At 34.9% G+C, this 16,133-nt stretch overlaps 1 protein-coding gene across 1 annotated transcript in view; it reads right to left on the reverse strand.

Moving 5' to 3' along the window:
• Window positions 1–16,133, reverse strand: part of SOHLH2 (spermatogenesis and oogenesis specific basic helix-loop-helix 2) — a gene marked incomplete at both ends in the record, with an annotated part of 97,723 nt that overhangs the window by 49,627 nt on the left and 31,963 nt on the right. The window contains 4 exons of the mRNA XM_081300390.1: window positions 2,296–2,606; window positions 5,979–6,100; window positions 6,707–6,795; window positions 6,958–7,105. Of these exons, the coding sequence (XP_081156516.1) occupies window positions 2,296–2,606; window positions 5,979–6,100; window positions 6,707–6,795; window positions 6,958–7,105 (670 nt within the window). The remainder of the gene's footprint in view (window positions 1–2,295; window positions 2,607–5,978; window positions 6,101–6,706; window positions 6,796–6,957; window positions 7,106–16,133) is intronic.

Below are 16,133 nucleotides of genomic sequence, written 5' to 3' on the forward strand. Positions count from 1 at the left end.
AAATATAAAACAAATATTTTTCTCCCCTTATTTTCAACAGATTTTTCCTAATGCAGAGATCTGAAACTAAAGATCCAGAAAGAAAATCTTGCCTAATGTTAGCTATCTTTGTATGCAAAGGTTTACGAAATGCAGAGGTAGATACATCAATTTATTCATTAGTGGTTAAGGAAGGAGGCAGACACTCTTTCAGCATCTCTCTAGATATCTTAGTTTGGATGATGGATAAAGAAGGAAACTCCTTAAAATGTCAAATCTAGAAAAGATACCATCTAGAAATAAGTGACAGCAATTCTTATTGATACTAAAATAAGAATCAAATTGTAGTATCTGTGCTCAGTGACACAGCAGTGTCAATGTACCTTTCCAATCTTATCCTCTTATCAAGTCCACATGGATCTTCTTTGTAGTGTATTTTTATAAATAGTGAAAAATTTTTTGATTGGAAAAAAAAATAAAAGAGTCTAGGTCACCTAGGCCATTTGTTCTTGAAGCTCTCTGATTGAGGGAGATCCAAGTGTGTATGTGCCTGAGTGAAAGCCTGTGGCTACCACATTCACAGGCTGTCTATCTATCAGCAGAGGCTGTTAGCACATTTATCAGAAGCCAGACAATGCCAGCTCTTTTGATATTAGGTCTCTGGGTGTAGCTTTCAAAATTATTCTTTGTTCCACTCTTCCCGTATTGTCAAACTGTGCCCAGCAGGTAGTATACAGTGTGAATTTCAAACATGTACTCTTAATATGCCCAAAACTGTTGCTTCAAAGAAAGGAAAAAACCCACATTAATCGAATCCTGCCCATTCTTTTTCGTTATGTCACAAAGGTATTTTTGATGTCCTAAAACGATATAAAATAATTTGTAAAACCATGTGAAATCTTCAGGTGCTTAAAGCTACAGGTTTGAAAATATGTACTTGTTGTTATTAAAAGTAGTCGTTTTCTTACAATTCTGTAACAAAACCACATGGAGCAAGTAGGTGTCAACAACTTACAATGTTCTGGGCACTATGGCAAGTACCTATAGTCCCAGCTACTTGGAAGTCTGAGGTGGGAGGACTGTTTTGAGTCCGAGAGTTGGAGACCAGACTGGGCAATAAAGCAAGACCCTATCACAAATAAATAAATAATAATTTTGAAAACTTTTTTCCTTTTACCCTGATCTTCCTATTGAAATACTGATGATCATTTGCAACATAACTACATCCATGGATAACTCATGTTCTAATATTTCTTTGTAATTCTCTTTGGAATATTTTTCTCACAATGTTTTTTGGGAAGATCACTATAATTCCCATTTTGTAGATGGCATATGGAGATAATAACAGCATCCACCCTCAAAGGATTGCTTGGGGGATTCTTTAAATCATCCACATTAAGAACATGAAGTATATGACCCATTATCTATTGAGTTCTCAAAACATGTCAGATACTATTAATATGCAAAAGAATCAGCAACAATATTAAAGTTTTCAGAAGTCTCTTTTAAGCAGGTTAATTTTGTTTGGGTCTTTCACTAGACCTGGAAGTTCTTCTAAAAATAAAGGTTCTACAGTTAACATATGCTAATCCATCTGTTTGGAATGTTCTTCCTCTCTTTTCTCCTGACTTGGAACCTCTTACCTGGATAATTCTTTGTCTTTAGAGCTTGGCTTGGGAGAACTTTTCAGGGGCAGGCAGACCTTCCCCTCTTTTGAGTCCAGATTATATTACATATATTGAGGTACTTTCCCTACATGTTCCAGGCTATATCACAATTGTCTGCTTCTTTGCTGCACCTCCATGACACTTCATGAGAGAAGGATCACATGTCTATTTTTATATACTACCTTAGCACAACAGGTAAGCATGATGCTAGAGCATAATGAATGTTCAATGATTATCTACTGCATTATATTTATTCTCTGAAATCTATTCTCAATGATCATCTATTGCATTATATCTATTCTCTGAGAGAGAAAGCTGCAGCCAGTTATGGAGACAGCTGAGGATGAGGATGGTGAAACAGGATGTGGCAACCTAGGAGCTTAGTAAAAGCGGAGGGCAAGAGCAATCAGCACCAGAGGACACCAGGTTCTATCTGGTCACTTAAGGCCAAAGTAGCAGAGACACACTCAAGATTCACTGATTTCTAGAAATTCAGATACCACCCCTGCAGCTTGGGAAATAAGAACCTGGGTCCACTGCACTATTTTTTCATACATCAGGTAGAATGACTTAAAAATCAACAGAGCTCTAGATCCCAGTCTAAGAGCCAACTAGAGTACTGTGTGAGTACTAGTACTAGAGTGAGTACTCTGCTGGCCACAGTGAGTCCAGTCTGACTCACAGACTCCCAAAGACTTACCAGACAGTTGGGGTGTGTTGTACTCGTCTGGCCCAGCATGGAATTGCAGTGCTGGGGAAGAAACTTGGAGATTTTTGGTACAGCTGACGGTAAATGAATTGAAATGCTCTGATTTGTTACGGCAGTTGCATCATAGGAAGGGATGACTTTAGAATAATATCTGACAGCATGGAAGGAATTAAGAGAGAGGGCTGCACTGGGAATTCTAGTTTTATACAGATCACCAATAGCAGCACTCTCTGAAGTGGAGCCTGATTGACCTGTAATAAGAAAAGAAACATCTGTTAATACTATATACACAATTCCACATCTCTAGATGACCATACCATATTTGAAATATATTATCCTGTTTCATTTCCTTACATTACATACTTGTACTGCTCATATGCTCAAATGCTGATGGAAAAGTGATATTTAATACAATAAACACATTATAAATTAGTTTTCATGTGTCATGAAAAAAGATTTTAGAGGAGCAGCAAATTTCTGTGCTTCTTGGAATGTGTGTGTGTGCTTCTTGGAGGGTGTGTGTGTGTGTGTGTGTGTGTGTGTGTGTGTGTGTGTTTGGCTTTCATCATCATTGAAACTGGCCATCTCTATGAAGGAAGGAAGAAGGTGGGAAAGAACAACTCCATTTATCCATTGATAAAGCTTAACTGATTTCTATAAATGAAGTGAGAAATAAAATCTCATACCACAGAAATATTTAAATATATAATGTTAACACTCTAATTTCAAGTAACACTGTGAATATCAATAATTTTGACATCAATAATAATGAAAGTGAAATAATGTTATATTTTATGTATAAATGCAAATGTACCTGGAATATTTGTGAAAAGTAATTAAAGCAAATGTGTACATAGATTAATGCAAAAGACAAGCTGATAAAGTCTAAACACACCTGTGTTACAGATTAGGCTTAGCACAAAGCCTTAGGGCCTTGGGTACCCATTTAGCTTCTACAGCCTTCAATTATCTGACCTGGGTGGTAAAAGTGAAATTTGCAAGGATTAACTCACAGCAATTCTTCTGATCCTCTTTCAAAACTAATTTGGCAATATACATTAGGAGCTATATATATGTATACTCATGTTCTCTGTTCTCTAACTCATCCATGACATAATTCCAGGAAAGCAGCTCAAAGAGAAGCCCCAAATACAGAAAACCCAATATATGGGGAAGTATTTCCAATCATGTGATGTGTACAATTTCTCTGTCCCCGAATAGAAGGACTAAATATAGCAAGTGGAAAATGGCTAAGAAAATTACTCCATAAATCATTTGCTAAACTATTAAAACCATTAAGATGATGATGAAAGCTGTGTAACAATAGATTAACAGCATATATGATATGAAGTTAAGTAAAACAACGAGGAAACAAATAGGATGTTCAATATGTTTACTAGTATAGAAAAATACACTTGGAAAAAAGACTTGAAGAGAATATATACAAAATGAACACTTCTGAGCTCAGTCAGATTAGCACAGGATGTGTGCTGCTTTTCAAAAGGAAAAATATACATAAACAAAATAAAAATGGGGATTTGACTGATTGACCTTGCAGGTCTCCTCTGGTTTAAACATGCCACAAGCCTCTGCTCCTAGTGAATTTGTGTTTTCCTAAGAGCAGTCTCTTTGGATGATGCAATACCGTGAGATGCAAAAAAGGCCTAAACTCTGCCATGAAAATGGTTCTTTAGATTTTCTGAACAATATAAACAGTACTGCAAGTACAAGAAATAACATTGACAGGGATACGCCTGTGGTCTGACCTCTATCTTATTTAATCTAGGCCAATTTAATGATGCCATGTCACATTCAGCCACAGGTACTATAAGCAATCTAACTGTGGCTCATGGTGACTTCCCCTGCTCCCTTCTCCTTCTCTCTTCCCTAGTCCAGGAAAGAAGTCTAAATTGACCAAAAATACAAAACAAAATTAAAACAAACAAACAAACAAAAAACACACCCTGAGGCTTCTCCAATTACATGAACAAGGAGGACTATTTTATTTTTGACCCTTTTTTCTTCTGATTTTAGACACCAATCCTAGGGACTTCTTTTGTTCCTTTGGTCCCCACTCTACCTCCATACATGCTCACAGTAGCTCTACTATAGCACTTAAAATACCGGGTGAACCATGATTTGCTTTTGTGATGTTCTCTGCCACTGATTTGCAAGCTCTATGAGGAAAGAAAGAAATGCATCTTGTTCATCTTATGTGTCCTCATCTTTGAGGCAGGGAAATTTAAGCTGATAATTAAGGGACAGAATTGGAATAAATTGGAGAGTGTGAGGGGGAGACATTCTCAACACAAGGGAGGTGCTGAGAGCAGAATCTCTTGGAAGAAGTCAGCAGAAGGGTCACCTAAGACAAGCTAGCCAGAGAGAAAGGCAGTTTGGTTGCCCAGCATTCAACATTCAGGAGAGTAATTCCATGCCTTACTGGTTTCTCAAGTGAGATTTATCTTCAGGAATACCAAAAGTCACAAATTAAATGGTGTGTTCTTTTTATCTGGCTCTGTTCTTTCCCATCTTCTTATTTCTACAAGTACATGGGCAGGTATAGGTTTATATAGCACATATAACACAAGGCCTCCCAGTGGGCAATGAATGTTTGCATATTGAGCATTTATTGAGCACCTCCTGAGTGCTGGTAATTGTTCTAGGTATTAGAAATATGATCAATGAACAAAACAAGCAAAGACCAAAAGCAAAAAACCTTCCACCTCAAGAGTCAGCATTTTAATGGGAGAAGATAGGCAATAAATAAAACATGCAAGTAAAGACTATTAGCAGGTGGTGTTATGAAGACAAATCCAGTAAAACAAGTGAGTGAGGAGTCCCCTGCAACATGTATGGTGAGGAGGTATGTGCAACTTTAACTGGGCAGTTGAGAAGGACTCACTGAGAAGGCAATATTTAAGCAGAAATGTGAGGTGGTAAATACTACGTTAAATGCTCAGTACACAATAAGTACTGAATCAATATGAATATAATCAGCCCTGTGTATCTATGGATTCCTCATCTAGGGATCAACCAACCATGGATTGAAAAAAAAATTTTAATTACATCTGTACTGAACATGCACAGACTATTTTTCTTGTCATTATTCCCTAAGTAACACAATATAACAATCATTTACATAGCATTTATATTGTATCAGGTATGTAAGTCACATAGAGAAGATTTCTTGTATGGGAGAGGAATACACATTCTATATGCAAATACCACGCCATTTTGCATAAAGGACTTGAGAATCCACAGAGTTTGGAATCTGCAGGTGGACCCAGAACAAATCCCCCATGGATACTGAGGGACAACTTTACTTCCCTTCCCTTTAGATTCTATTTATATAATGAACCAAATTATCAATGCGCTTATCATTGATGTGTTTTCTGGTAATTAAGGTCAACTTTGAACCCAAGTTCTGGGATAACACTATTTAAATGTCCACAGCCACCTTATGAACTTCAAGCTGACAATACCGGAAGGACTCATGGTGTAATCTTTCAGCTATGCTTGATCCTCTGGTCATGGGAGCAAAGGTACAGAAGCCCAGATGTGCAAAGGTTGTCCATGCAGGCCCCAGCATCCCATAAGCAGCAAAGGCATTAGATGTGGCTCACCTCTCACAACTTGATCCAAGGAGTCCCCTGCAGTAGCAATGGAATACATATTCAAGCACTTGTTAGCCAGGAACTGGATCCCTCTCACAGGGGAGTAAGTGCTTGTCAACAGACTGTTTTCCCTTAAAAGGAAACAATAAATAACAGTTTTTATATCCCTCTAGAACTTGCTGAGTTCAAATGCTCTTTAACCAATCAAGTCCTAAAAAATCCTGACAGAACCTCACCTATGGATTATTTAAAATATGAGAACAAAAAGTTGAACGGGACCCAGGATGCTTCTCTAAAATGACTGGCTTTTCCTCTTTGTTTATGTATTCTAGTAAATCTAAATAAGTAAGCTATTGTTTGGTATGTCACATTTTGTAGTAGGGAGTTCCTTTAAGGACTAACTGAAACAGGGCTGCATGCACCAGGGCCTTCAACCTCCTGGATGGAGGAGCATTAGAATCCATCATGCCCCTGCTGGGCTCCATAGTACTATAGTCTGGGGCAGCCAACCTTATTTTAAGGTCCTTCAGTAACAAGAGGAAGAGTGAGAAGAATGATAAGACAGCCAGGATCCTGAGAATATTACATGTGTTTATCACCATAATGAAATGATACACATCAGCAATAAGTACCTGAATTCTCACTGTGGATGAATTCAATTCCTGTCTACACATCTGGCATCAGCATGGGAGGAAAATAACAAGTCGACTTTGGACTTGCAAGAGCCCTAATCATACCTTTGTGCCAAGACAGTGCCTGGGAGGGATAGCTGGATAGGCATTTGTTTCTTGCAAAACCTCCGATTGTTCTGAAGGGCTTCTGTAATCTGAAACATACAATGATTGACAGATAATGTTGGATAGACAATAGATATTTTTATACATATACAAAGACACATTGATTTCCAGTTTAAAAAATTGAAATAAAATTCTATAGCATTAAAGCATTGTCTATAAGGATAAAATTCAAAGCTTTAGGAGTTGAATACCTGGCCCATAATGGCTGGAGGGATTTTGTCCCGGATATATTTCACATAATCAACTGTTGCCTCAAGAATTGAAGCCGTGTCATTCTTTCTCCCCTTTATATACGGCAAGAGAGTACGCAGCTGCTCACAGCAATATTTGATTCGTTCTCTGATCAAAGAATTGCAGTAAATAAGGAATAATTAGTCTCGTTTGTTTCCTGCACACAAGGACAAACAATCCTTCCTTCCTTCCTTCTGGGTTTATTTGCAAAGGAATGGCCTATACTCCTTCCCATCTAGTCTGTTTCAGAGAAAGGACATGTCCCCACAAGACAGTGACACTCACTACTTCTGAAATCACAAACTCCCAGGCACCTGCTGCATAAGGAACTGCTTTTAAGGTCCAATGTCTGCACCTTGTACCCAGATCCCTCATCCTGGGCCTGTGCAGGGTGCACACACAGTGGGGAAAACACATACTCTCACTGCCTACAGAAAACTACTGAACATTCTGCCCTCTGAGGAGAGAACCATGTACTCTGTGTATGTGTGGTCTTGTAAAGATACATATACACGCAAAAGGAGATATATATATATATATATCTCCTTTTGCAATTCACACTAAAAGTCAGCAGGCAAGAAGCAGTCAGCATTCTGATGTAACTGGGACTGGACCAAATTTCAACAATAGATCAATTAGAACCTTGTAACACATGGGCTTTACATGTAATTCTGTGGCCTGAGCCAAAGGAAAATGAGAAGATGATTTTCTTTCCATGAGGGAAGTATAGACAGAACAAATAAACCAATATGCAAATGAGAACAATGTGCAGGATAATATCAGAGGGAAACTAGATCTTTCAAAGTTCTGAAGGGAAATAGTCAGAAATGTAGATCTGATTTAATCCCTTGAAGCCCTCATTCATCAGTGTGCTCATTTATGAAGTATTATTAAGCATCTGTTTGGGGCTGGATACAATGATGACATACAGGGTGACTGTGCTAATTACTAGCTAGGACTGTAGGCAAGTACTAAACTTCTCTGGGCTGTGGAATAGCAGAGAAATGAAATTTTTAAAATGTAATCTGATATACAGTTAGTGGATAACAAATATTCTAGATGAGTGATATTTTCACTGGGCTTTGGGAGTTCTAGGGTTTCTTCAGAGATGTCAGAAACCTTTATGAAAAGAAAAGGGTGGGAAAGTCAACAATTTATGTGACTGGATTTAAAACTTTTTATAACTTTTTTTAGTATTTTAAAATTTTTTCTTAGTTATAGATAGACACAGTACCTTTATGTTATTTATTTATTTTTATGTGGTGCTGAGGATCAAACCCAGTGCCCCACACATGAGCCACAACTGCAGCCCAAAAACTTTTTATAACTTTTGACATGGTACTTACAGGGATAATCTAAAACAAAACAAACTGTTTATAAAAAAGATAACTATTATGGAAGTACATGTTAGTAAAATATGGAAAACAGTCTAAACATAACATACAAGGATGCCTCAGGCCAACTACAGTGCACTAGTTCAGTAGAATAACATTTGGCAATGGAAGGGATATTTTATAAAGCTTATTGGAGAAAAAACAGGATGCAAGACAGCATGTAGAATATAATCCCAGCCATTAAACAAAGCAAAAACGAAGCACAGAAAAAAAAAGACTGAAATAAATATATTAAGTAATAGTTATTTCTGGATGGCACTGCTATGGGTAATACTTCTTTTTAAAATTTTTTACACTTTCCATATATTTTTGCTAGACATATGTCACTTTCATCATAAAAGATGCTTTTAAATATTTTCCCCAGTATTAAGTAGGAAAATATTTGAACATACAGAAAAGTTGAAGAATCACACAAATACCTATGTACCCACTGCTTGGTGTTTAATTAATATTCACTGTATCTGCTTTAATCATACATATATCACCTCACTATTCATTCATACATCAACCAGTTTTATCACAGAAAAGCATTTCAAATTAGGTTGTAGACTTCAACCCTGAATGTATCAATTACCAAAGCTCAAATTACTTTATTTTCAGGTAAAAATTATGCAAGATAAAATACACGAATCTTAAAGGTCACATTCTATGAATTTGGACAAGTACATACATCTGCACATCAGAAAAGCGCATCAACAGTCTCAGAACCCCAGAAAGTTCCCTTTGTTTTTTTCCAGTCATTGCTACCATCATTCCTGTAAGAGGCAACCACATTTCTGACTTTTTTTCCATCCCACATTACTTTTGCCTGTCCTCAAGCAGCACATAAATCAAATCAAATCTTTTTATAAGGCTTCTTTTACTAGGCATGCTTTTGAGATTTTATCCATGTGGTTGCCTATATCAGAAAGAAGCCTGCTTCTTTTTGCTGAATAATAGTAATCTACAGTATCAATGTGCCACAGCATATGTATCCATTCCCTTGTTGATGAACACTTGGGCTGTTCCCAGTGTTTGGGTCATTATGAATAAAGTGGCTTGACCATTCTGTATATCTTTTTTTGTGAATGCATATTCTTATTTCTCTTGACTAAACATCTAGGAATAGAAATGACAGGTCATTTTATAAATTTATAAAAAAACTAGAAGCACTTTTACCAAAGTAGTACCATTTGACACTCCCACCATCAATGGATCAGACTTGTTTTGTATCTTTTAGCAATATTCAATACTGTCAGTAGTTTAAATTTGGGTCTTTCTACAAAATACATGGTAATATCTCATTATTCTTTAATTTTCACTTCCCTCACAACTAATGATGTTGAACAACTTTTTCCTGTGCTTATTGATCACTTTTATACCTTCCTTTGTAAAGTGCCTGTTCAAATATTTTACCTACATTTTAACAGGAATCCTGGGTATTATTATTATTAAGTTCTAGGGATTTTTTTCCCTACCTTTGGTATTTGTCAAGCATATCTGTTTAGCAAATATTTTGTTTTTCTGTAGATGTTTTAGGACTTTATACAAAAATTATCATGACATCTACAAGTAAAAGGGCTTTGCTTCTTCCTAATTTTCACATCTGTTTCTTATTTTGTCGAATTACAATGGGTGGGACTGTCTATGTAGTGAAGAACTGAAATGATTAAGGATGGGCATACTTATCTTGTTTCTGATCTGTTTTAAACAGTCAAAATTTTAGCTATAGAGGAGGTTCTTTTCCACATGTATCTGCCAAGAGATTTTTGTTTTATCAAGAAACAATAATCCTGTCAAGTTTTGTTTTGTTTTGTTTCTGGTGGTGGGGACTGAACCAAGGGCCCCAATGCATGATAGGCAAGAAAGCACACAGTCTGATCACGGAGTTGCACTGTAGCCCCAGCCCAAGTCACTTTTCTAAACCTGCTAACAACATGCGTTTTCTCCTTTATTCCTGCAAATGTGGTGGATTACATTGGTTGATTTTTTTTTTTTTTTTTTTACAATTATACAAGTCTAGGATAAACTTGTGGTCATAATACATTATATCATTTTTTATTTAGTTTGCTAAAATTACGTTAATTCTATTTGTGTCTATGTTCATGAGGGATACTGGTCTGTAATTTTTTCTATAATATCTGTGTCAGACTTAGGATTATGCTAGCCTCATAAAATGGGTTAGGAGGTGTTCTCTACTTTCTTTACGAGTTTGTTTTAGATTGGAGTTGCTTCTTTAAATGAAAGTTGTTGGTAAAATCATCTGCACATGAAGTTTTTCTTTTTGGTAAGGTATCAGTAGTAGCAAGTTCAATATCTTTAAGATTAGGCTATTCATGTTTTCTGCTTCACATCAGTTTTGTCAAAATGCTTAAGAATTTGTCCATTTCACCTAAGTTGTTCAATCTATTGGCATAATATAAACCACAGTGTTTCCTCTAAATTTTGCTTTGGCTGCATCTCACAAATTTTGATATATTCTATATATTCCCATAATCATTTGCTTTGAAATATTTTCTTGTTGATTTTTTTCATCCATTCATAAATTATTTAGAACTTTGTTTCTAATTTCTAAGTATTACAGGTTTCCCTTTAAGTTTTACTGATTTCTAACAATTTAATTGTGGTCAGATTACATACTTTTCATGAATTCAACTCTCTTTCAGTGAAATGAAACTTCTTATACCTTAGCACACAGTCTATGCCCACAAAAAGGAGAGAGGAGTGCTCTGCTGCAGTTGTTGGGAGTATTCTATAAATATCCATTACATCAAGGTGATTAAGAATGTTCACACCTTCTGTATCTTAATGATTTTTTTTTTTATCTAGTTGTATAAATTGCTGAGAAAGGGATGTTAAATCTATAACAATTGTAAAATTGTCTGTTTGTCCTTTTAATTTTGATCTAAATATTTTGACACTCTATTATAATCCATATTTATGATTTATCATTCTGATAAACTGACACATTTGTTATTACAAGATGTCTTTTTTTAATCTCAAATGACATTGCTTTTAAGTCTATTTAATTTTATATCAACATAGCCAATTTGATCGTATACTGTTTTCACAGGGTGTATTTCTCTATTAATTTATTATATCAGTATATTTAAAATTTATTTATTATAGACAGCAGGGAGATGATTGTTTTTTGTTTTGATGTTTTATTTTGGTGGTACTGGAATTGAACCTAGGACCACATGCATGCCAGGCAAGTAGGCAAGTACTTTAACACAGAGCTATATCCCCAGGTATATTGGTCTTGATTTTTGTTTGTTTTGATTTATCCTGACAATCTCTGCCTATCAATTGGATAAATATCTTCCATTTTAATGTTCTTCCTGTATTTTTTTGTTTTTGTTCTCTTTTCCTAGCTTCTATTTGAATATTTTTAAAACTCAAATTTTAATATTTAAAGTTTATTTGTCCTTTTTTTATTTTTATGTGCCCACCAAAATGAGAGAGGAGTGTGGCTTCTTATCTCACTAGAATTGTCCTAGGGATTACCATATGTATCTGAACTTTTCATAGTCTATTTAGAGTTAATATTTTATGACCACATAAAATATACAAATACTATAGTCACATAAGGACATTTATCCCACTCACTCTTCATGTTATAATTTTCATATCTACAACCTCTACAGACATTACAAACCCCACAATACAATTGTATAATTTCTGCTTATAATATTCTTCAGTGTTTTAAATAAATGAAAAGGAAAAACATTTGCTTTTAAATATTTACTTGCATATTTATCATTTCTGGTGCTGTTCAGTCCTTCCTGGACGTCTTAGTTTGCATTTGATATTATTTCCTTTCAATCTGAAGAATTTCCTTTAGCTTTCTTACCCTGCAGGTCTGGTGATATCAAAATCCCTACTTATATGAAAATGCCTTTATATCACTATTTGCTGTTGGGAAACAATATCTGATGGAAATAGGATTACCCAAAAAAGTGAAGAATATGACATGATAAAAACAGTGGCATACATAAAAGGTTCCTTTTATTAACATTTTTTAAACCAATAACATGCATCTATGTGACAGGCCGAGAGCAAATGGATCTGTTGCTAAGATTTCTACCATGTCTTTGTACTTTCTGTTTCTCTGATTGTGACAGCCAAGATTAAATGGGGGAATACGGGAGTGAAGCACGGGAATGCAGGGAAATACATGAAGAGAGAATTTGTATAACTCAAAAATAACCTGGTAAACAGGAATTCAAACTTGAGTTTTAAAAAAAGTTACAGATTAACATGACTAAAAATTATTTATCACTTCCCCCAATGAAGAGTCAGAATCTATTTTCCTTTTACTTGAATCTCTGCTGGAAAGTGCCTGCTTTAGCCAAAGATATATATAAAGGGGCTCTTTGACTTTTCTGGGACTAGCAATTCAGTAGACATAGCTTCTATGTTGGTCTCACAGAACCCTGAGCTATTCTGGAAGAGGTCTAACTTGCTGGAAAGACCATGTGGAAAGATGCTGAGCCCACAGTGAAAGAGGGCACAACCTTCAGCCTCCCCATCAAGAGGTCATGTATGTGCATGGCACCATGCTGGACTTTACAGACAGGCCATTCGCTGGCTACAGACCATGGAGTGACAGCAATTAATACCATGCAGAGAAGAACCACGGAGCCAAATTCTGCCCAAATTGATGACCCATAAATTCATGAGATATGATAAACTTGTGGGTGCTTTCAGTTACTAAATTCTGGGGTAATTTGCTACAAAGTAATAGATAACTAGAACAATAGCTTACTATTTAAAATAAAATGAATAACAATGTAAGGTTGATATTACATGTAAATGTTAAATGTATGACATTAACAAAAAGAGAACGTAAACACATGGTTGTATGTTAAGGACATATTATCAACTTAAAGTAGGTAATGGTAAATCAAGTATGAACATTATAATCCCTAGTGCAAGTAGTAAAAAATAGTTTTAGCTAAAATTTCAATGGAGGATATTTTAAAAATGCCAAAATATACTTGATGAATCTAAAAGAAGGTAGGCAATGAGAAATAAATAGAAAAGAAAAAGAAAATGGATTGGACTGGTGAAACAAAAACAGAAAAATTGGAACCTAAAATCAAACTTAACAGTAATTACATCTATATAAATTTAGTAAACACTTTAATTTAATGGCAGAGATTATCAGAATGGGCAAAAAAAAAGTGAAAACAAGGGCTCCGGTGTAGTTCAGTGGTAGAACACTTGCCTCGTATGCACAAGGTCCTGGGTTCAATCCCTAGCACTTCAAATAAATTAATTCAAGATTCAACTACATGCTATTGACAAACAACACTTTTAACATGTGAAGATATATACAAGTTATAAGAAAACCATGCAAACGCTAATTACAAAAAAACTATATTAATTTCAAAGTAGATTTTAAGACAAAGAGTACAAATAAAGATATCATTTCCCAATGATTCATGAATCAATTCCTCAAGAAGACAAGCACCTAACAACAAAGTTTCAAAATACACATGCGAAACAAAAACTGTCAGGAGGGAAAAAAAAAATGTCAGAAAAAGGGAAAAATGGACCAACCTATAGTCATCACTTTAACTCTCAGGGCAGGAAATAAAGGAATAAGGGTACAGAATACAAGGAAAACACTATCAACCAATTATACCTAATTAATATTTATAAAACACTATACCCCCAAATCACAGAATGCATATTCTTTTCAAATGCATATGGATTATTCATCAAGGGAGAACATAGTCTGGGTCATAAAGTCTCAAAAATTATGAAAGGATGAAAACTTACAGAGGATATTCTCAGACGACAATGTAATTGCAACTCAATATCTGAAAAATTTCCAAACATGTGGAAATTAACTTACACACTTCTAAATAGTCATTTGTAAAAGAGAATGTCAGATGGGATATAAGAAGACATTTTGAACTAAATTATAGTGAAAATATACTAAAGTGTATGAGATGTAGCTAGCACTGCAATACACACACACACACACACACACACACACACACACACACATACAAACCTTTAGGTTTAGTTATAAATGCTTGCATAAGAAAAGAAGAAACTGTTAAAAATCAATGATCTAAGTTTCTACACACAAAAAATAGAGATTAAAAAGAAGAAAATGAGAAAGAACAGAAATTGGCAAAATATAAAAAATGGGCAAAAAAATACAGAAAGTTGGTAAATCAAAATCAGAGTCTCTGAAAAAAAATCAATAAACTGGCTAAAAACACTTTGCTATAATTAAAGGAAAAAAAAGACACAAATTATCAATACCATCAGTGAAAGAAACCATTGCCACAGATCTACAAAAGTTAAAATGATAATAAGAGTATTATGAACATATAGTTGCTCAATAAGTTTAACAAACTTAGATAAAATTTCATGAAAGACATAAATTAGCCCAAACTGGCACAGGAAAAAATAGAAAATCTAGTCCCATAACCATTAAAGAAATTGAATTTGTAATTAAAAACCTTTTGGCAAAGAACAAGCATAGATGACCTCACAGTTGAATTCTATCAATTGCTACATAAACTCTTAGATAATAAAAGAGGGAAGAAAACTTTCATTTTATGAGGTAAGCTTTTCCTTGATAGAGAAATTGGATAGGCATTTTAAGAAAACTACATACCAACATCCTTCACAAACACTGATGCAAAAGTTGTTAACAAATAGCAAATCCACTACAGAAACAAATAAAAAAGATAAATACATCAAGACAAGGTGGAGTGTAGCATTTTAATCAATGTAATGGCCACATTACATTGATGAAAACCATGTAATCATCTCAATATATACAGAAAAAGACGCTGACAAAATTTTAAATCCATTCATGATAAAACTCAAAATAGGACTACCTAGAATGTTTTATAAGCTGATAAAAGGCACATACAAAAATCTACAACTTATTGTAATGGCAAAAGACTTGGCACTTTCCTTGTAAGATTGGAAACAAATCAAAGATATCTACTTGCATGTTTAAATTAAAAAATAGTAATATTTTAAAATTGACCAGTAGTTGGGCATGGTGGTGCACACCTGTAATCCCAACTATTCAGGTGACTGAGGCAGGAGAATACCAAATTCCAGACCAGTCTGGGCAACTTAGCAAGACCCTGTCTCAACACAAAAAATAAACAGGACTGGGGATGTGGCTCAGTGGTAGAACACCTCTGGGTTCAATACCCAGGACTGGAAAAATAAAATGGAGAGATGGAAGGATTAACATTGCTCAATATCAATTCTTTCCCAAACTGATCAATCGACAAATAAAACCCTAATCAAAATCCTAGCAGGATTTAAAACAAAAATAAATTTATAGGCTTATTTTAAAATTTACATGAAAAATCAAAGGACCTTTAATATCCAAAGCCAATTGAAAATAAAAAATAAAGTTGGAAGACTTTGATTTTCAGATTCATTATAAAATTACAATAAATCATGACAGTGTATACTGGAGTAAAGCAGATTAGTAGAATTAAATAAGGACTCTAGGAAAGTGTGGATAATCATACGGTAATTGATTTTTATGAATGTGCCAAAACAATTCACCATTAACTAAAAGCCTTTTCAACAAAATGTTAAAAATAGCCATGTGAATAGCTAGACTGTGGAACCAACCCAGATGCCCTTCAATAGATGAATGGATAAAAAAAAATGTGGCATCTATACACAATGGAGTACTATGCAGCAATAAAAAATGACAAAATCATAGAATTTGCAGGGAAATGGATGGCACTAGAGCAGATTATGCT

Source organism: Spermophilus citellus, assembly GCF_964194105.1.
Source record: "Spermophilus citellus genome assembly, chromosome: 1".
Classification (NCBI taxonomy): Eukaryota; Metazoa; Chordata; class Mammalia; order Rodentia; family Sciuridae; genus Spermophilus; species Spermophilus citellus.